The 22,280-nt window shown below is 37.6% G+C and overlaps 2 protein-coding genes across 2 annotated transcripts; one reads left to right on the forward strand and one right to left on the reverse strand.

The window, feature by feature from the left end:
- Positions 1–4,300: 4,300 nt before the first annotated feature.
- LOC132175119 (AP-2 complex subunit mu) lies at positions 4,301–13,639 on the reverse strand. Its single transcript, XM_059586950.1, has 13 exons — positions 13,333–13,639; positions 12,101–12,278; positions 11,356–11,446; positions 10,376–10,470; positions 10,060–10,149; positions 9,933–9,981; positions 9,716–9,854; positions 8,625–8,741; positions 7,522–7,612; positions 7,299–7,441; positions 6,928–7,042; positions 4,790–4,834; positions 4,301–4,696 (listed from the first exon to the last, which is right to left on the reverse strand). The coding sequence occupies exons 1-13, from the start codon at positions 13,413–13,415 to the stop codon at positions 4,616–4,618; spliced, it is 1,317 nt and encodes a 438-aa protein (XP_059442933.1). The 5' UTR covers positions 13,416–13,639; the 3' UTR covers positions 4,301–4,615.
- A 2,205-nt stretch (positions 13,640–15,844) lies between these two features.
- On the forward strand, positions 15,845–22,271 carry LOC132173911 (uncharacterized). Its single transcript, XM_059585584.1, has 2 exons — positions 15,845–16,261; positions 21,843–22,271. The coding sequence occupies exons 1-2, from the start codon at positions 16,004–16,006 to the stop codon at positions 22,065–22,067; spliced, it is 483 nt and encodes a 160-aa protein (XP_059441567.1). The 5' UTR covers positions 15,845–16,003; the 3' UTR covers positions 22,068–22,271.
- The last annotated feature ends 9 nt before the right edge of the window (positions 22,272–22,280 follow it).

Raw genomic sequence — 22,280 nt, forward strand, 5'->3', positions numbered from 1 at the left:
TGAATATTTGAAATCATCCCTAAACATTGAGGAACTCTCCTTATGTATTTGCCTTCCATTACTACCATTAATTCCTCTCCTTTCCTTGCGACCACCATAATGGAAACCTTCCGCTACAGGTTGGGATTTGAAATGAAAAGATCCTTGCATATCTCCATGATCAACGCCCGAATCTTCTCTTCTTTCCTTTGGTGCTTTTGACCGTTTGAGGTTGTGGGAACCCTCACTGGCGCCGCCCCTCACCTCCTGATTTTGCCCGGCGCCATTCCCATAGTAATTTTTTTCGCCCTCGTTCCCTTCACGTTCATGGTGGTTCGCCCCTTTTTTTATCGTCCCTCTATCCTGACCACGATCATGTCTGCGAGGTGGGGAAGGGGCTCTCAACCAAAGCCCAAATTCGAATGAATTCTCCTGTTAGCGCAGATCAGTTCTACCAGGACATCCCACTCCCCCGTGAGTAATAACTCCATAATGAAAACAAAATTTTGGTAGCCTCTCATACTGGAAAACAATCTTGTGTGTTTTTCCTTGTAATTTCAGCATTCTACCCCTGGCCAGAGGCTTTGACAGGTCAATTCGAATTTTAACACGGAAAGATTCGTCCCAGCCAACTCCCTGACTATCCGTATCCACTGCTTCTACCACTCCGACAGAGGATCCCAACATTCTCCCTATTGCTTGTCCCATGCATGCTAAAGGCAAATTCACCATTCTCACCCAAAATGATGCACTGTCAAAAGAGAAATTTGCTATTGAGGACTGCCCATCAAAATCTTCAATCAGGAATAGGCTTCCCCCAAAGACCCATGGCCTGTCATCAAGGATCCGCTTCTTATCCCCTGCATCAGTGAATTCCACCAGGAAAATGTTTTCTCCCAGTACTTTAAACGATAAAGTTCCCCTTGGTTTCCACCACTTCAGAAGGGTTGTCTTAATCGTTTCTTTGCTCACAAATCGGTCCCCAATCAGCTTTCCCACCACACAGGATTTACCCCGTGATGAGACTTCCTCCCATTCCCCAACTGGTGCCTCCCATTCCACTATCTTGTCATCCTTCAAAGATAGTTTCTCCCAAATCTTTGACAGATCGTCCGCCATGACAATGAAAATTCATTGTTTTCAAGCTTATACTTCCACCAACTCACAGAGTCATGGAAAACTTTTCCTTCTCTACTAGGTTTAGTCTAGAGAGAAAACCAAAAATTTGGCAAGTTATTGATTGTTAGATGTAAAGCATAACAAAGATTTAATAATAAGAAAATCTCAAATTTGAAAGAAATTTGACGGGATCCTAATTATCCTTGAATTAAAAGGATTTAGTTTCTTTACTTAGATTTCGTTACCAATTAAATGTTCAATTTTAAAACGGTTGTTAAGAAATTTCATATGGACCGGAATGGAGTACGTTCATAAATTTATGTAACAAAATTCTTTTCAAATATAAATAGAAAATAAATCTCAGAGAATTTAATATTTCCAGTGATATTCTTTATATGATATGATTAGGATCCTTTTGATTTTTTTTTATTTTTTTTTTGAAATAAATCCTTTTGATTTCTTAGGATGATCTTATGGTAAAGTTATTAAAATTCTGACCTTTTTTTGAAAATTAAATGAAATACAATCAATAAAGAAAAATATTAAGAATCTTCAAAATTCATTCACTATAATATGACATACAGCTCGGCATGGAAAAAATCACTAGAGATATGTAATTTTTTCACCGGCCAAACCTTTTATTCTGTGTATATATATTTCTTACCATATTTGCAATATTATTCTCATAGTACATTCCATATATGGAATGAAGTCAGAGTGTGGATCGTTCATTGCCAAATTCTCCTGCACATGCCAACCCCCCCACTACTGTCAACGTACCTGCCCATTCCCCCACTACGATCAATAAAGAGGTTGCGAATATTTCCTTTCATCAGCAATACCAGAAATCTCCTCTCATTATTACACTTACCAGAATATATATCTGGTGCCACAGAAAGATCAAAGGAAGAAAACAAATGTGAGAATATGTTTGGAATTTGCTTACCGGCTAACGAGGGTTTGCCACGTGGGGGAATGGGTAGGGGACACGTACGTTGACAGTAGTGGGGGGAATTGGCTTGAGCCAGGAGAATTGGGGTTATATACAAGTGCATCCTCGATATTACCCTGGTGAAGCTTTTACTTCTATTTCTGTTTATGATGGAGAACAATTCGGTGTTAATCTTACCATTTCTCAGGTCATTAATGCGTCAATGACCATCTCCAATCCTCCTACTTTTGTTAATGTTAACAACAATTAATTAATTATGGAACCAATTTATATTTGTTTATCTTCGATCGTTATGATAAATTAACTGGAAATTGGTGGTTGAAACTTGATAATTACTCATTAGGATATTGGCCAAATGTGATATTCAATCATTTAGCTACCGGAGCGTCCTCTATTCAATACACGGAGCAACTTTTTCTCCACCCAACATACTTACTCCGGTACCAATGGGAAATGGTTTTCTTCCTATTGGCTTCGCTCCCGTTGAAAGCAAGTCTTTTTGTACATGTTCAAATAGTGAAAGCGATAACCATTTGGTTGACATTGATTCCGAAATGATTCCTAGTTTTCATGAGATTGGTGCACAATGTTATGGCTTGGTAGATGTTAGTGATGATATGGGGAAATCCTTCAACTTTGGAGGTGCTGGAGGATCATATCACTTTCTTCTTTCTTTCTTTTTTTTTTTGTCTTTTTTTTGTCTTTCAATAATCTCGTCAATGTAGGATGGGTGGTTCAATAATAATTAAGATGAAGTTATCTACATGTATTATTCTTTTAAATTTATATTTAAGTGGATGATTAATTGGTTGCTTTTTGGCTTTGGTGAGGGTTTTATTAAGTATTTTCTTGAAATGGTTTCTTTTGTTAATTATTCATATTCGTGCTCTAAGTAATTTGATGAATTGGACATGTTTTTTCGAATTTGACTCTGTCCACCCTACTTTATTCACTCAACCAATTAATCAAGTTTAATAAAAGTCAAACTACTCCTGCTCATATTATGGGGTGGTTCACCACCGACCACCATTAAAAGCTGATTTTGGAAGTGGTTCCATTTCTCATAATGTACATATTATGATAGTAAGCTTATTTTCAAAATCCTCCCCCCTTTATGACCATCAAATTATCTTAATGTTCCTAATTACCCCTCACTTCTTATATAATGCCATACATATCCCTATCAATAACCCCATCTAAAAGAATGAGGATACTTTTGAGTTTTGACATTTAATTGATCAACGGTAATGCCTAAATGGATCAGCCACCACACCCTTGAAACATAACTCATTAGTTTCTTCACAACAACATCCATAACCTTCCTCATCTAACCATTAATTAATTCAGTCCGAAGGTTTAGCAATTTTTATAGGTACTTTAGACTTTACAGAAGGTATATCATTTAGTCTAGAAATTAACCAAGGCCTTTGGGAAAGGTTTCGAGCCAAAACCACCCCCAAAGAGAGACGGGGTGGCTCGGCCACTCCCGTTTGGCCAAGAGGTTGTTTCGGTCACCCCCTACGGCTGGTATGGGGTAAGCGAGCAACCCCCTGGCCCTTGGAAGTGGTCCAGCCACCCCCAAATGACCTATATTTGTTTTATACACATTTCTTATGGATCCGACTTCTATGCGGTAGTAAAAACTACCGCATAGCTGCTGTTAAACTTTTGTGTGGCCTAGATCTAACCAAGTTGCAGTGTAAACTTTGTGTGACCTAGATGCAACCATACATTTTTTTTAACTCAAACCAACAAAAGAAAATAAAATGTATTTTGGGAAAAAAATAAAATTACGGGCCAATAATTGAAGCTTCTCCCCCACCATCTATGAGAGCCAATGGGAGAGTCATCAACACCACCACCATCTATGAGAGCCAATGGAAGAGTCATCAACACCACCACCGCCAACGACTGCAACAACCCATACGCGCTTGTATGGCCAAAAACTTTACCCTTCAACGGTGAGAGACCATTAGGTAAAAGGGAAAGATGGGGGAGAAGAAGCTTTTTCCTCTGAAGCTTTTTTTCTTTGCCATTGGTGCATGAGAAAGAGAGACCATGAGGGAAAAGGAGAAGATGGGGGAGAAGCTTTGTTTTATCATCTATTGGCCCGTAATTCTTTTCTCAAAACACATTATATTTTATTTTATTTTATTGTTTTAAGTTAAAAAAAATGTTTGGTTACCTCTAGGCCACACAAAGTTCTCAAAGCAATTTGGTTAGATTTGAACCATACCAAAGTTTAGCAGCAGCGAAAACTACCGCATAGAAGCCAGATCCCTTATATTGAGACATCATAATCAATGCATCCACAAGTAAATAATCATAATCCATTGCTCAAAAGGAATTATCTAAAACAAAATCGATTTGTGATAGTATGTATCATTTAATGCACACAACACAAAAGCCATTTTCTTACTATATAGTTATATATTACAGGAAAAAATGATGTGCTGGATAAAAGCAAAAATATTATTACGAGCCACCAATCAAATCCTTCAGATACTAAACACAAATATTTCAATCTCCACAACTCATCAGAGGTCTCAGCACCATTTCCAGTTTCTAGCACCTAATCTCATAAGAACCAGCTTTGGTAATATAGCGAACCCACTCAACAGTGTTGTAGCCACTCTTCTCCCATACCTGTAGAAAATTTGTTAGTAAAACCAATGAGCTAAATGCCACATTTTCAAATAAAATTTGGGCATACTGCTAAAGCCAAAAAAAAACAATTACCTTGAGGAAACGGACACGTAAACCGGATGCTGTGAACATGGGAACCTGCAGAAACAATGTTTCAAGAAGTCAGTTGTCCACCTTTTGTGTAGACCTGCAATGACATGGTTATCTACATGCACACGCAGCAGATCATGTTAAATACTAAAAACTGAAGGTTGAAAAATGGTGGTGTATTTCTAGTTAGCTCCCCCATACTCTCCTTGTGCCATAACTTTTGGCCATATCAAAGGACCAAATAATTAATAATCCAGAAAACTAAACAGATTTAAGCACTAGAAACCTCATAACATATCCTACTCAACATGTACATGTAAGGGTCTAGAAACATGTACATGCATGCACAATACGTCTGATGTTATGGGGAAAAAGTTTTGAGAATGACATGGAGCATCGGTTTCCATAATTACTCCAAAAAATTTATTAAATTAATCAGATGCCAAGTCCTACATTTCTTCTTTTCTCTAACCTCATTTGGGATGTCAAGAAAGCCAAATCAATGACTTTAATGGTGCACGTCTGGCACCCACACCCTTTTGACTTCCATTTTATCTATGTCTTCCAAACCACATAATGGTACACAAATTAACATAAGAGAACATGTTTGAGTATACTCAAGCAACTTGAGTACTATGAACATGCTGCAAACAGTTGGCAAAAAACCAGGCACCACTTATCAGGTAAGGAGAATGACATGCAAAAGACATGTCCTAACTCAATAGCGAATTAAATCTTGTTCGCAGAAAGCAAGAAAAACAGAGGTTAAGCCAAGTAACTCAAGAACGATAAATGATACATAGAAAGACTTTCACAAAATGAAAATGTTAATGTACAAAAAGTTTTACAGAATTGCTTTTACAAACTGGCAATGATCTTTGGATCTCCTTTCCCCATAAATGAAGGGGTAGACAGACAGCCAACAGTACAATTCCAAATGGGCGTGAATTGTATATGCTTATTAAAAGAAATACTTCTACAAACATATAGCAGCTAAATTGTCAGCTCATGGCATATCACACAACACCATCGGTATGCATGCATTTGATGCAAGACTAGCAGGTTACCACAAGTTATTTTCTCTGAAACTCAATATTTACATATCAACAAACTGTAGAAGGGTGAACAAGACATTATTGCAGCTTAAGACTTAATTTACGGTCCTTAGTTGCACAGATAGCTGAATCTGGATCTTTTTTTTTTCTCTCTTTTTTTTTTTTTTTTTTTTTTGATAGGTAAAAATGTATATATCAAAAACCCGAAGGGGCTCAACACAATTACACACGGAGTATAAGAAGAGAGCGCCTAGAAGCGCCCGAGAAAAACCTTGAGCTCACAAGGAGCCCCCACCCTAGAACCCTCAAAGCAGACACCCACAGGACAATTACACACGGAGTATAAGAAGAGAGCGCCTAGAAGCACCCGAGAAAAACCCTGAGCTCACAAGGAGCCCCCACCCTAGAACCCTCAAAGCAGACACCCACAGGAAGCACCCTACACAAAGGACTACAACCCAAGACCCAAACAAAAACCTACAATACACACCCTACACGACGGCCAACACAATAGACAAGGTTGATGGAGCTGTCTAAGCTCAACAGCTCACTCTCGCCCTTAGACATCGCCACTAACAGCTCCTGCATCCGCGGCAACTCCTTAGAGCAATCCGGGGGGAGTGATTCATTGCACTTATTTCTTCTATTCTCGTCAAGAAGGTCTCTTGTATCCTACTTGTCCACTTGGGTGACACCCCCTTGGCATTTTCCAATGCATTACATTTGTCAACTAAAAATATATATCCTCATCATTTTTGTTATTGTCATTATCAAAAATTTCAGAAAACACCTTAAGTGCAGTGGAGAAAAGGATTGTTGTCACTGGTGGATTTATAAACGATAGCAATAAGCATACAAAAACATTCGAAGTTCAGTTTAGCAGTTTATGAACCAATTGACTGATGATCCATCCCTCATTTATACTGACTTCGGCAACATTCTATCCTAGTCAAATCTATAAAAATTGTTCTTCCCAATCATATGCTTATATAACATGCTATAAAGACTATGAAATACAAAACAATCATAAATGCATGTCCATTTTCATGGGAATGTGGAAGTGGCAAACAGTAATTAATTAATCACCTGGAACTCCATCTGAATTGGTGGCCTTGTCCAAGATTTCTTTTCTGCCATCGTGGAAATCAGCTCAACTTCTGCACTCATTGTTGGTTCAGTTTGCCCCGGAAATTTTCTTATCCTACAATATTTCGAAACCACTAATTGAGAACAAAGCTAATTCAACGTATAAAAATAAACAACTAATAGAACGTATTGGAAAAAAATATTTTATAACTACAATTTCTACAATCCCAGCTAGATCAATCGTGGAATATATATTAATCCTTTTAGCTCTCTGGGCTTATCTTTAGAGTAGTTTTTAAAATACTTCTATAAGAAAACAAGAAATGAAGTTGAATAGGAACAAACAGAAGTTAGCAAACTAAGACACTCACTTCCAAACCAAGCAATCAATAGCCGCATTGTACTTTGCTCGACCTGATGTCACTTGGAAACTTGTTTTTGCTGTTTGTTTTGGTACTGGAATTTTGATGACAACACCAAGCGCAAACATTTTTGCACCAAAGACACTCTTTACCTGAACATAAACATACATAAGTTAATGGGAAAGCTGTTCACATTAGAAGTTTGACAAATTCAAAATGTTAAATTACAAACCTTAACATTTACTTCCATGCGTGTTCGACCAAGTTCCTTAATTGTTGGCAATACCCGGAATGGAAGATTAACACCCTCAGTAATACGATACCTATGGTAGATATAATGATAGTGGGCTTAGTTATAACCAAAAAATTAAATAATAATAATAATAATAAATTGATTTAAAAAAAAAAAAAAGATGGAATGTCTGGCACCACTAAACATGCACGGCACATCTCTGATGTTATTGAAAAATGTCCATATTACTAACAAGATAAGAACAAACAGTTAGCTTATAAGAAGCTAATCACATAAAATTTGTGCAACACCAAGTGATAGAAGCAGTTCAAAATACAAATTTCAATGTATACAAATATATGAGCCGCCAGTGCTAAGTCTCCCATTAACAAGTATCTATATTTACTTATTAAAATTAAAAATTTAAAAATTTAAAAAAATTTAAAAATTTTTTTAAAAAAAAAAGTATCTCACATCTATGATTTATCGAAAAGGAGATTCCAAAGGCCAAGTAAGATAAAAATAACAGAACCATAGAATAAAGGCAAAAATGAATCTTTAAGTGGAAGAAAAGCAAACAATTGCTGACACAAAGTAAACACCCATAGTCACAGATATCATTTGGTGATTCATACATCAAAATAATATATCCCCCTCAAGGATGTGCCAGATATATGGCAGAATATTGGCCTCTCATTTATCATCTCCAAAAGTTAGGGCGAGATTCATGTGATATCATGCTTGATTATGACAGGTCATGTTCTCATTTGATAATATCACTGATAAATTGAATGCCAATAGAAACACCAAGTTCGTAAATCTCTCTGGCTACCAGATCCAAAGATATTTGAAATAAAATTTTACTATCTTATCATCACAAGAGGCAAACAAACAACATTAACAAATTTCAAATTGTTCTCCTTCGAAATTTCTATGTATGGCAGATAACTTCAAAATGGGATAAACACAACAGAAAAAAGTTTACAAAATTGAAAATTCCAAGGGGAAAGAGGAGGGGTGGGAGTGCATACATTACTGCCAATTAAAAATATGGTACACAGGTATATAAAACATAATACTATGTGAGAAATTTGTGAGCGTACTTCATCAATTCAAATTCACCATCTGGTGGCACAAAACTCACAGTCTTCTCTGAGTTAAACCTCGTCAAATTCACGCATTGATGGAAAGTAACGTCATCGAGCTCAATTGTTTTGCCGCTGCAAAAAGTAGCATTGCCAAAAAGAAAGTAGTCAAACAAAAATCTAAAGATAGTGTCTTGCACAATCCAGCATTGCATAAGTTCTTGAGTAATTTGAAGTAAATTTGTGCAAGGCAAAAATGCATGCTCAATGTCTTGAACCAACAGATCTAGTTTTTCCTTAAAAAGATAATGTTATGATAATAACATAAACATAAGCAAAGCATTCTTTATGTACGTTGTAAAAATACAAAAATAAAAGGTATACTCTATCACAAAAATATTAGCAACAAAATAGAAATTAATTGGAAAACAACAAAAGAAAAGGTGGCAGAAACAATTTTCTAAAACTACAAATACTAAGAGATGGATAACATTAATTGGCACCTCATATACAAAAAACAAAAAAATAATGTTCTTTGTTACAAACCATTGAATTTAAACCTCTTAAAATTTTGATTGCTGATGCAGTTCAAAATAAAAAAGTTTAGGATCTATTTTGAAAATGGAACACTCCCTCCTCCCCCCCGGCCACCCCTCCACCCCCAACTCCCCAACACAAGGAAAGAGAAAAATAAAGGTAGTAAAGAAAGTAACAAATAATATAATAAGTAATCTGATTTCTTAATGAGAATAACACATTGCAGCAATCGAGATAACAAATGGATGAGGCAATGAGCAAAGGTCGACTCAAGTATTCCTTTGGCTTTTTATGGCTTGTTTCTTTGTGTGCTACACAAACATAACGAGCTAGTTACAACAATATCAAAAGATAAAAGTTCAAGATGAACACCAAGTGGAAAAATTGCAAAGAAAAAAATCAACTTTTATCAAGGAAACACTAAGTTAGGTGTTTTTTCCGTGTACTTCTTTTGTTCTTAGGCCCCCTTTGGTTTTTCAATGAAATTCGTCAAAAAGAAAAAGAAAAAGTGGTTGATAGAAAAATAAAAGACGTAGAAGGCAGAGTAGTGAAGAATTAGAAAGGTAAATTACCTTTTAGTAGGACGGGATTTAAGCTGTGACTCTTTCTCGAGGCCAATTTTATCATTCAAACCCAACTTTAAATCAGGCATTCCAGACAGGAAGCACTTCATAAGAATTTTTCCCGTTACATCACAGCGCAGAACACTACCTATATTTAGAAAACAGATTATACGTGACAAAACTAGGAATGACCAGGTGCAAAATACCTCCAAAAAGCACTACCCACCTTTTGAAGACATAAGAAGATTTACACTTTCCACAATATCCAGAAAGACCTGTACAGTATAAATGTTAAAAGAACATGACAGAATGACCATATCCAATACAGAAAAGAGATGGAAAATTAAAATCACCTCATTCTTTTTATAAACTAGGCCTTCTCTCCGCCAACCAACAGCACCCGTAACTTGCAAGGTTGCATTTGGAACAGGTTTATCTGTAGGCTATTTTTTTTTTTTTCATATGGCAGAAATAAATTATCAAAGCCTATTGAAATGATAAACACCAGGAAGAATAAATCAAATCTTCATCTGATGCAAGGATATCAGACATACAATGTAACATACTTCTGAAAACATAAAATTCACAAAGGAAAAGGTTCTAGAAGACTGCTAATAGGCATTCATCGATCAGATAACCAAATCCTGAAATATATAACTAACAACTAACCTTGGATGAGAATGGTGAGCGCACTCCTTCCTGAGTAATGTAAAGCTTTAAAATCTCTGGAGATAGATTTTGTGGGTAACCAAAATCCATAATTTCTGTAATTAAAGGTAGATACCAATCATTAACACATTCACATTATGATCTTGATTCTGATTGAAAATAAAGCATGTGACTTTTCATTTGCCAAATAATGATTGGCTTAAGAGGTAAACTTTTAACAAGCAACAGAATAGATGTGCCATTGACACACACACAAATCATATTTAACAAGAAAATAACAGGAGCATGCAAGCATGACAAATACAGGCACATCTCATAGTTCACAAGCTATATAAAAGATTCAGGCATACACACAAGCATGCAAAAAGCAATTGCTTGCATATGCCAACTAACAAGTAGAATAATGATACATTAGTGATAGTCATTTATGCTAACAACATTGGCTTTTACTGCTGGAATTTATACTAGACTTTGCAATTATTTGTTGAGTTGTTTAAGCCATTAACGTTTTCAAATAAATTATAATTTGCTACCCAAATTGTATGAAAGTAATTAAATAAGTATAAACACAAGCATCATTGTAGCCTAAAAGAAATTGGTTATACTATTTTCGAAGAGGTCTTCAGTGAAATTCATGCCAATTATGTTTTCCCAATGACACAAAAAAAAAAAAAAGGTTTTATAGGGCAAAATTAAACTAGCCAGTTATGTTTTTCCAGGTCACATGGGTCACTGACAAACCAGCCCAACCAAATGGCTTTGACCAAGTTTTGGCCACATCTGATGCAATAGAATGTTTGCCTCTCTTGTATACTTTTTGTGTATGAGGGCTTTGCCTTTTTCTATAAATAAATTATTATTCAAAGTTCCCAGTCACCAGTTCAACAGCCCGATCCATCCAGGTTAATCCAAGTCTAAGAGCTATGGGTAAAATTACACATGGAAATAGTTGAGCGCATTTGCCTCTGAAATTTACATACCATCCAGTAACTCATAAATGAGAACAAAATTATTACGGATTGCATCTTCATCAAAAGCCCCCCCAAAATAAGATTTAAAAAGTGCAACAGCCTGCAAAGGTAACAGGAGAAGCATTAGCATCATCTACCAAATTTCTTCCAAAAATTGGGAATATTTTGAGAACTCTATTAACCACTCAAAGCATATAAGCTAAAGACATCAACCATCACCTAACAATAAATTATGCATAATAAGATCATGTTTCCAGTATGCCTATGGATGTTTTTTTTTTTTTGATGAATAGCATGCCTGTGGATGTAGAGAAATTAATTTGGACTATGATTTAAATACAAACACAACTATAGATACTGAAATATGAATGCCAGCAGATTTTATTTTATTTTATTTTTTTTGTAAATTACTCACGCACCCAATAGGTCTCTACTTATGACCTCATTCTCCACCCTCTTCTTACTGGGGGACGATGTGTCTTTTGAGCTATAGCTCATTAGCACCAGATAATTAATAAGACTCAATATGCCTTTTGACATATCAACTGCATCTATGTGCAAACTAAAGCATATAACCTTTAACTCCAGATTCATCTACTTCTCCATTAAGGAAATTTTAGAAGCTCATCTAGCCTAACCTGGCTGAATAAATATAGAAAAACTTTCTGGAAAAAAAAAAATCTTGAAATCTATTTTGAAAAAGGTTAAAGACACAACCACAGAAGAATGTAAATCACAAGGAGAAGCTGACTACCTCAACAACAAACTTGAAAGCACAAGCTACATTTGCATTGCTGCTGACAACAATCACAATGTAGACATTGCTGATTCTCATATAAAAGAAAGAGCAACCACCAATCTGCCGCACAGGACATGTACCAAGTTCTTTGGTTTGCATTATATGCATCCGGAAAGCATCAACCATATTTCCCCTGACATAAAGTATAAGAGTTCTTATTTTAGAAGTCCATAAAGTATAAGAGTTGGTATATAGAAGCTGGGCTACAAAGAAATTGACGAGCATAAATAAAATTATTTTACATAAAACCCAAAAAAAATGCTAGCAGAAAGTTTCCACATGAAGCTTCAACAGGTCAACTAGGCAGCAGAGAGCTTCAACTAATTTGCCATTTTTTGAAACAGATACACTTCTATACAAAATTAAACCAGAGTAACAATGTGACAGTTTTCACAGAAAGTTTTGATCACATGATTAACAGTCTATAACTGGTATCTAAAATAAATGCACTTGCATATGAAATTAGCAGTTGCAACATATCCTCAAAGCATTATTTGAACAAGACTTCGTGCCCAAACCAATTAAAAACTTGATGCAACAGCAAGGTAAACAGGCCACCTAAGCCAAAGCAGCAAAGCATGTACTATGACAGAACAAAACTTAATGCACTAACGCCATAAACTAGACCTGCTATTCGAAGACCATCACTCCTACTCCACAAGAAACAACTTCAAATTTTCTTAAGAGGCTCAACCACATAGGAAGAGACTGGAAAAGGTATATACCAGTGCCTGCACCAATAAGGCCTTCTCATAATCCGTAGATTGAGAACAAACTACAAAACTATATACCATTTAATTTCATCCCAAAAAATTAATTTGGTAATCACTGCCATCAATCTTAGCTGCATGAACAATAGGATCACAAATGCACATACACTTCTATAGTATGTAGAACAAACTATGCACCCATGTCCAACATGTGATCTATATTCAGTACACTTTCATTGCGTTTTGTAACCTAAATGAAAGCACAACATACCCATTACACAGATACTTTTACCCACAAAAACAGCTAACCCATTATCCAAAAACCTTCTTTGAACACATAAAACCAGCTATTAACAACAAAATCCTGTCTCACATCAATGCATCACATACTTGAATTTAAGCATCATTTTACACATAACCCATCAAATTCTACATCCATAACACCAAAAATTAACGATAAAGATAGAGAGTAATCACCCGACATCGTCGCGATAGAGGCGATTAATGAGGACATCACCTCGGAGGTTCAGGAAGTATATAGCCGAAGCCGCCACCGGCATGTCTGATCCAGTGGATCGCGTAAGAAACCAAAATACAAAAACACCGATCAGATGGACGGTGAATGAGGGGTGGGTGGGAAGTCAGATCTGGAGAACGGATGCGTGCGCGAATACAGCGTCGGAATTGGTCGTGCTCTTGGATGTGAGGGACAACGAAGAACGAAAAGTTTCAGGTCGCAGAGCTGCAGTCAGCGCATTCGGTCTTAGTTTGTATCTCACGCGAGGCGAGGCTAGCGGCACGTGCCGTTCAAATGAAAATCAGTGCAAAAGAGTTGGGGGCTTGGGGCCCGGGTCGCAAAATTTGTGTCTCGTCTTTTTTATTTTTAAAATACTTTTGGGGGAAAAATGAAAATTAAGAAAGTATTTTGATGGGGTTATATTTGAAAAAAATATTATTTATAGGGTCCATAAAAGGAAATTTGCTTCGTGAATTAATAAATTTTTCTCAAAAAATAAAAGTATTTTTTTTAAAATAAAAAACGAGATCTACTAAAGTTAACATCTATTATATAGGTGGAGACAATCATTCCAATAAGACCACGCATCATAAAACGGATGTCACTAATTTGATTTTTTTTTTTTTTTTTAATTTTTCTCTTCTTACACGGGCATATTAAAAAAGAAAAAGAAAAAAAAAAAGCTGCAAAACAAATTGACAGTCATTGTAGCGGCGGCCACGATAGCTACCTTATAAATCTAATGGTTATTATCAGGCTGTCAAATAAATGTAGTGACTATGCAAGGTCCTTAAAGAGAATGGCAACCATCGTGATTGTCACCATGCAAATTTGATGGCCATCAAGGGAATGTGAGAAAGATCAATGACCGTTATAGAGGTTGCTACGCATATATGATGGCCATTGCAAGGCCGCTACGCGATCACTATCATTTGGCAACATTAAAGTAGCTGATTAGGCAACTTCTAGTCGTGAGGACTAGGCTCTAATTTTTTATATTTTGCAATTTGTGGTTTTTTTTTTAATAATAATAATTTGTTAGCGGAAGAGACATCTAAAATATGTTTAGTAACCATATTTTGATAAGTGTTTGCAACATTTGTAAAGTGAGAAAGTGTTTTTGAAAAGTTCACCAAACACGCCCATACTAGACTATAAGGGGCAGACTGCAATAACGAGACTCTATGCTCTGAGAGTCTGAGGGGCATTTTGCAGAAAACTTGCAAATAGAAGGGATTGAGAAAACAAAAAGTTGGGACTTGTAGAGCTCTTTCCCATTTTACCAGAATATAGCTAATAAATACCTCTTTTTCTCCTTTCAAATATTTTTTCGATAAACAAAATACAAAAAAAAAAAAAAAAAATTCAGAAAAAACAAAACACACAATATTTTCTAAGACATTTTCTACACGTTCCTATATAAATATTTTGAAAAATCATGAGCATATTTTGTTAGATGTAGAGACTAATCATTACTTAAAAAATTAAACAAATTTAGAGAGAGAAGCGTAGTTAAACCAAAGAGGGAAAGAGGATGCTTACGTGCCACCCTAACAAGATAAAGATGGTTTTGCAGCCACCCCCAACAAAACAGAGGGGGGTGATCACGCAACCATCCCAACATGATATTGTATTTTTATTTGTGTGTGTGTGTGTTTTTTTTTTTAATGTGGATCCCACAAACAACACTTTTCGAATGTAACATTCACTGAAAACACTATAAAAAAAACATTCTTTCAATTGTCACTTATTCAAAACTACCATAAAAAAACTTTACCAAAGATAGTCTCATCTCTCATTGTTCGGTTGTTGATGCAGTACCTTATTATAAACTAGGGTTAAGAAAACTCATATTGACGATGAGTAGGCTCGATCAATGAGTAGGACTCAACAAACCCTATTGATCTATCATTAACTAAGATCATCGATCATTTAGGTGATCATATAGTGTAAATTTCAGAGAAAAAGTAACTAGTCAATCGCTCTAAAGTAAATGATCGATCAATGTGGCATGAGACACGTCAAAAGCCCTAATGATCAATTGGTAAAAGTAAATGATAGATCGATGTGGTGCGAAGCCATGTCCGATTAAATTGAAAACTCTAGTCATTGATTAATACTCCATGTGGGTGAGAGACATTATGCAATTTAAAATATGTCCAAAACTTCCGAAAATAAATGGATGGCTATTTAAGACGCATTTAAGAAAATTATCCCATAATGCTGATATGTTTGTTTTAACCAATCTTATAATCCGTCTTATTAAAAAATTAACTAAAATTGTACCGTTAGTATTGTAAAATAGATTAGATGTAGATTAAAAATGTCATTTATAGTATTAATCTTTATTTGATGACTGAGTGATAATTTGGACAAAAAAAATAACGAAAATAATTTCTGAAGTAACGAAAATTTGTGGAGTAATTAAAAAAAAAAAACAGCAAAATACAAAAAAGTCCACCCCGGCCACGACCATTTATGTCCACTTCCCAAACCCCCACTCTCTCTTTCTCGCACTCCTGCAAGATCATCTCCATCTCCCACAATCTTATCGTCTTTTATTCAATTTTGTTGAACTCATAATACTGGAGTCAACCAGTTTTTTCTCTGACCCTCGATCGATTCCTTCCGATGGGGTTTTTTAGGCGCATAGGGGATCTTCTAGGATTTTCGAAGGGCGATCACGAACCCAAAGGGGAAGACGACGAGAACAACAACAACAACAACAACGACGACGAGAATTCTGATTCTCAGACCCATAATCGGCCCCATTTACAAGGTACCGGCCTCCCTCGTAGAGGCTTCGGTGTGCCGGTCCAGGTCGTCGTTGACCGGCCCCAGCTCGGTCCGGTCATCGGTCCCTGTAAACCCGGAGAGGGCGGCGTCCAGGTCGATCTTTCACTCCTCTCCCCATTTCAATATTGGATTCATAGTTCTCTGATTAATTTTATTTGCTAATTCTGGTTTAATTTAGTTAGTCTACAATTTAGAATTGTAAAGTTTGTATTTTTTTTCCTGTGGATAATTCAAAGCAGGAATATTTTGTAGTTTTATGAGTGTTTAGTTATTGGATCAATTGCTTAGTTCTCTAATTTATCTTATTTGCTAATTCTGGTTTTGTTTAGTTAGTCTACATCTTAGTTTAATTGTAAATCTGGTATTTTTTTTTTCCTTGTGGGTAACTCAAAGCTGGAAGATTTAGTGGTTATGACTGTTTAGTTACTGTGTCTTGCTCTCTTGGTTGTCTTTGGATCAGGTTTTTGCTAACTGTCCAACATTTGGCAATTAAAGGGACTGAAGGTTGATTGAGTTATTGTTGCACTTAAATTGGTATGTTATTGACAAACTTTTGAATGAGTGCCTCATTGAATGATTGAGTTATTGGTGCACTGAATTAAACGGATGAATTGTCAATGAAACTGAAATTGAGTGCCTCACAAAGTTTTGTCAATGAAACTCAAATTGAGTGTGACATCCCAGAAAGTTGGTCTCAAATTGGGAAGAGGAATTGTCCACATTGAGTGAATAGGTTATAAAGGTGCTCATAGGTTCCTTAGCTTTATAAGTGATTCTAAAGAGATTGTGACACCCCAAAAAGTTAGTCTCATATTGGGAGGATGAGTTTCTCACATTGAGTAAGTAGATTTTAAAGGGGTTTATGAATGCTAAGCCACTCATTGGTTCTTTATTAGGTAAGACTGGGCTTTATAGTTGATTGTAGGAAGCTCAAATTGCAACTTGACTAGTCGTTTTGAAGTGATAGTACAAATGTAGCTAGCACTATACTTGAGTCGTTGCAAATAGGATCAGAGCAACACAATGTGACCCTGAGGCACTGCATGTCGTTGGCCCTAATGAGGACGTCATGGATTTAAGTGAGGGAGATTATGACATCTTAGAAAGTTAGTCATACGTTGGGAAGATGAATTGTCCACATTAAGTTGGTGGATTATAAAGGTGCTCATAGTCCCACATTGGTTCCTACTAGGTGAGATTGAATTTTATAAATGATTCTAAGGAGTTTCAATTGCAACTTGACTAATTTTTTTGGAGTGATAGTGCAGATGTGGCTAGTGCTTTCATTGGGTCGTTACATTGAGTTAAATTACAAGCAACATGACCATAATTTCTGCTAGACATTCTTGGTCCTTTCTAATTTCATATCCCGAGTGGTTGAAGATGATGTGGGTGCTCCAATTGAATAGTGTGTGTGGACATGTGTACTTTAAAAAGGGAATGACATGCCATTGGACAAACTAGTGCCAGACATGCATGAGGTAGGTGTTGCATGGAAATGTCATTGTTCAAAGATTCAAAATTATAAAATGCAAGGAAATGTTGCCATCTGTTCCTTAGTTATGTCTGGAATCAAAAGCTTCTAGTCTGTCAACATGATTACTTTATGTTGGATTTTTGGCCTCAATTGGTGGTCCTACCACTCTTCAAACAGTGGATGTTTTAACATTTCACCTAGAGTCAGTAATTCCATTAGTAGAGTATATGGAACTTTTAGCTTTCAGAACTAATGAACAGCTGTGGGAATGGTTCATTGACGTTAGAATTAGCCCCATACTGAAAGAAAATGAGTGGGGAAATAATATTTTAATGTTTGTGTGACTTTGTGAAACTGAAGAACCAGGGATAGCAATTTTCCCTGCTCCGCCAGGTACCTGATCTGATCCACCCATAATGGGATGGGTTCTTCGCGGTAGAGGCAGCTTTTGTTCTTCATTCTTTCTGTGTCAGCCAGTTGTTTTGGTTCCCCACAAAGCCAGCTCCTCATCCCTAGTAGTTGGATCTCAGGTACTCTCTCTCTTTTCCACTGACCTTGCCCCCCGCCCCTACCCCCCACACCCACCCCATTCCACCCACGGCTGCCAGTGATCTCATCTTCCTCAAACCCCTTGTAGTCATTGGAAACTCCTAAACTCACAGTTTGTTCACCTCCATAATGCTTGCCCTTGTGTTCTCCACAATTACTCCCCCTTGCTGAGCTCACATCCAGCCCCCCAAGGTTTCCCCATCCTTATATATTTTCTCTAAATTGGTCAAAAATTTATCATACATTTTCAGGATTCGTTGTCAATGGCCAGATCGTGGTAAGAAAAGTAGGGATCTTCGAGACTATATCAACAAGTGGTGGGGCGGGGACAAACTAGGGGACATGGAGAGTACATTTCTAGATGGAGCATGGATGGGGTGAGCCCTATGCCAAACCTGCCCCATTTCCAACCTTGTGGAGAACACGCTATGTGTCACGGCTATGACATGGCTGTCATGGTGGCAGCTTGGGTGCACCTGCTGAGAGAGGGCCACGTGGTGGCACTATTCTGAGTGATGCTGTTGGGTTGCCTGCAGGCAGTGGCCAGGGGGTGGCGCTGTCCTGCCCAAGTGAAGCTGCTGTGCTATGGTGCGATGATTGTCCGAGATGCCTTCTGCATGAGTTGGGCATGCAGAGGCTAGGGGCCTTGAGTGAGGTAGTGGCCCTACCATGGGCTTTGTCCCAAGCTCCTGCATGAAGGTTGCGTGCAGTGCTGTCAGACTGCTGCACATGCTGGGGGAGTGCAGAATGGTTCTTGAGTGTGGCTGTGACCCTGTCATGGGCGCTGCCCAAGCTGCCTGCATGGGGCTTGCGTGTTGCAGTAGACAAACTAGGTTGCTATGACATGCCTGCAAGGTGTTGACATGTGTCAGTGGGCTGGTTGGTCATTGGTGAAGTTGCTGCTGCCCTGTGTGGGTGTGTTGCACGAAGCTGCTAGAAGGCCTGCATGGGATGGCTTGCTGCAGTGGATAAAGGCGTGCTGTTGTGTGTCTAACATGCCCTGTTGGTTGCCTAACTGGGCGTGTGCCAGGTGGCAGCCCACTGCTAGGAGTTGAAGACCCTGTTGGGGCGTATAAATAACTGCTTGGGGATTCAGTTGCTGGTTGTTGAGAGTGCCGAGAGTGCTTTCAGAAGATAGTTCCTGGTTGCTGTGGGAGCCCAAGAGTTTTGCTGTGAGTGACTTGTGAGCAACATTTGAATGCTCTGTGAGTGTTGTATTCACTTGTTGTCTCTTGTAAAGCCTTGGTGGCTGGGTCATTCGAGTGTCTCTTGTAAAGCCTTGGTGGCTTTGAGTGTCTTTAGACTAAGGGCTTCATGGAGTTGTAAGGACCCTAGTCGCCCCTTGTACATTTGTTGGAGTTGAGTGTAAAGGTTAAGAGGTGTTGCTGCTGTAAACTAGCTGTTGTGTCGTTGTGTTTGTTTTGTGCTTGGTGATTACCCCAACCTTTGTTGGTGTGAAGGCTTCCTAGGCAGTGCTGTGTGCTTTGTCTGGGGAGTTGAGGCTGCGTAGACACTGCTCGGTGCTTTGGTCTAGGGCCATCCCTGTGGCTGGTTTTGAAGGTGAAAAATCCAACTTATTACACTATGATTAATTGTTTGCTCTGCTCCAGATGAACATCTTTTGTTCTCAATATTACCACATAAAATCTAGTATCAATTCTTATTAAAAAAAGAAAAAAATGCTTTCTATTTTTTATGAGAGCTTAAATGGTTGTACTGCAACTCAGTGGGTTGAAACGTGCATTTATTGAAAACATTAACGAAGGGATGTCTTACCACTTAATTGAGACCTTATATTCTTCAGTTTTATTGATGCAGCATCTAGACTGTGGCAATGTATCTAGTGGGTCTTGTTTTTGGATACTTTATTTGATGAGTTTCTGCATCAAACTTCTGAGGCTAAATTCAAAGTTGTCCAAGGTGGTTTTATTCACCCGAAAGAAAAGTTCACTAAGAGTAGTGGAGGTGGGAAATTAAACAGAGACGTCGGTTGGTTGTAAATAACTAAAGTAGTTGTGAGTTTTCAAGCACTATGAGACATAGGTGTCTTTTGAATTTTTGGTTCAGCTTCGTCCTAGATGTTCTTTACTCGAGATTTTGTAATAAAGGCTTTGTGGTTATAGAAGATTTGCTTCTGCTTTCAGACATATGTCTAACATGGCCCAAAGAATAGGAGTTTGATGAGGTTGGACTGTTGATACTGATAACATTTTTTATGTACCATCCATCAAATAAAATAGTTGAAAAAAAACAAATTTGGAAAGGAAAATTATAGTTTCTGTTTTGAGTGGAAAGATCTCATATATCTTTTTACACGGATGATATTTTCTTGTTGGTACCAGTTGTCAATAATGTAACGTTCAATCTTATCCCAACTTCTTGGATATGTGTTTCATTAGTAACCTTATGCTTATTGTTCCCGAGCCATACCGTGAATATCAGTTGTGCTTGTGGTGACCTAAGGCTTGGAAAATTCACCAAGCGATAAGTTCTTCTAATGAACCCCATGGGATTGGCTCAGTGGTTAGACAGCCTGAGACTTTGAGTATGCTCTTCAAAGTCTTAGATTCGAAATTCACTGAGTGCAAACTGCTTCTTGGGGCCATCAGATTGGGTTCGCCCCTTGAATTAAACACTTGCGGGAAACTCCTTGCTAAAGGCCTGTGCACTCTCGGGATTAGTCAGAGTAAAGCTCTGGATACTCGGTGCCAAATCAAAAAAAAAACGTTCTCCTAATGCAAGCTCCTTTGCTTTTGTATACATTAAATCGTACTACTTTAAGTGACAAAGGCCCAAAGTTGTTTTAGTCTTCATAGAAAACGCCAACAAAGGCCCAAAGTTGTTTTAGTCTTCATAGAAAACGCCAAATCAGCTGCCTTTAGCAATGTAGTGAAAGCGCAGTTTATTGTTTCTGAGTAGAACTAACCATTCCCTTCTGGCTGGGGTTGATTTTATTAGTCTGGTTGCAAAACTTGGTTTTATTATTGGTCCTCAATTACTTGATACTGGTTTTTGCGGTGGAGTTGTGTATTGAGAGTTTACTTGACATGAATGGGTCCCAAAGGGGCCGTGCAGTGAAGGGATTCCTCGTCATCAAAAGAAAAAGAAAAAAAAAAAAAAAAAAAAAAATTTATTGGTCTAGGAAAGGGACACAAGTTATGGCCTGATTTCTCTAGTTGGCATTGGTTGTGCCCGACACTATGATGTTCGTATATAGAGATGCAGTTGCCCTTCTTACTGTTCCAAGCTTGAAAATTTCATTGTGAGAAGAAACTCCTAGTGGAAACAAACTGCTTTCATTGATGATCAGGATGCGATTAGTAATGATAGGAAGATGAGACATGCTTTGTCATGCTAGTAGCTGCTGCTTCTTGTTAACTGGCAAGTCTAGTTGCCTCCTCTTCCTGCCAGCATATTGTCAGAAATGCGAGTGTGTTTGGCAAAGAGTTCTAAGAGTCCTTTAAGATGAGAAAGGACGAAGGAATTGATTGTTGAAATTTTTGTGAGAGAAAGTGAAGAAATGAGGTTGAGAAATGAGAAGAAATGGTTATCAAACATTCTTACAACTCTTGCATGTTGAAGTCATATTTTCTTCATGTTTGCGTCGATTAGTTAAATTTTTCGGTTTCTTGTGTATTCTGCATTCAGGGTTTGAGATGGTATGCTAAGCAGCTGAAGATAGATGAAGATGGAGATGTAGCAGATGAGTTTCTGGAAGAGGTCCTGCCCGAAGAAAATCACTGTCGAACACCGTTCCCGAGGTTTGCCGTTAAGCACAGTACGATGCCGGCGGAAGTGAAGAAACTGGCTCTGACGCTTGATGGGAAAATTGAACAGTGTGTGCAGCACCACGACAGATTGCTGTGGGCATGAAGTATCTTTAAAAGAGATTAATATTCAGGCGTCTTGGGTGGTAGGGTTTGTTTAGGTCTCAGCACAAGTATGTTGTCAGTTTGTTGATTCGGAAAGAACACTAGTTGTTTGTTCTTTATGGATTGTGGACCCAGCAACCCTTCGTATCAATGTAGATGTGTTATTCTTAAAGGATTTTCTTGGATGCTTCTCATCCCTGCCAAATTGTTTGAA

The sequence above is a fragment of the Corylus avellana genome, chromosome ca3 (assembly GCF_901000735.1).
Source record: "Corylus avellana chromosome ca3, CavTom2PMs-1.0".
Classification (NCBI taxonomy): domain Eukaryota; kingdom Viridiplantae; phylum Streptophyta; class Magnoliopsida; order Fagales; family Betulaceae; genus Corylus; species Corylus avellana.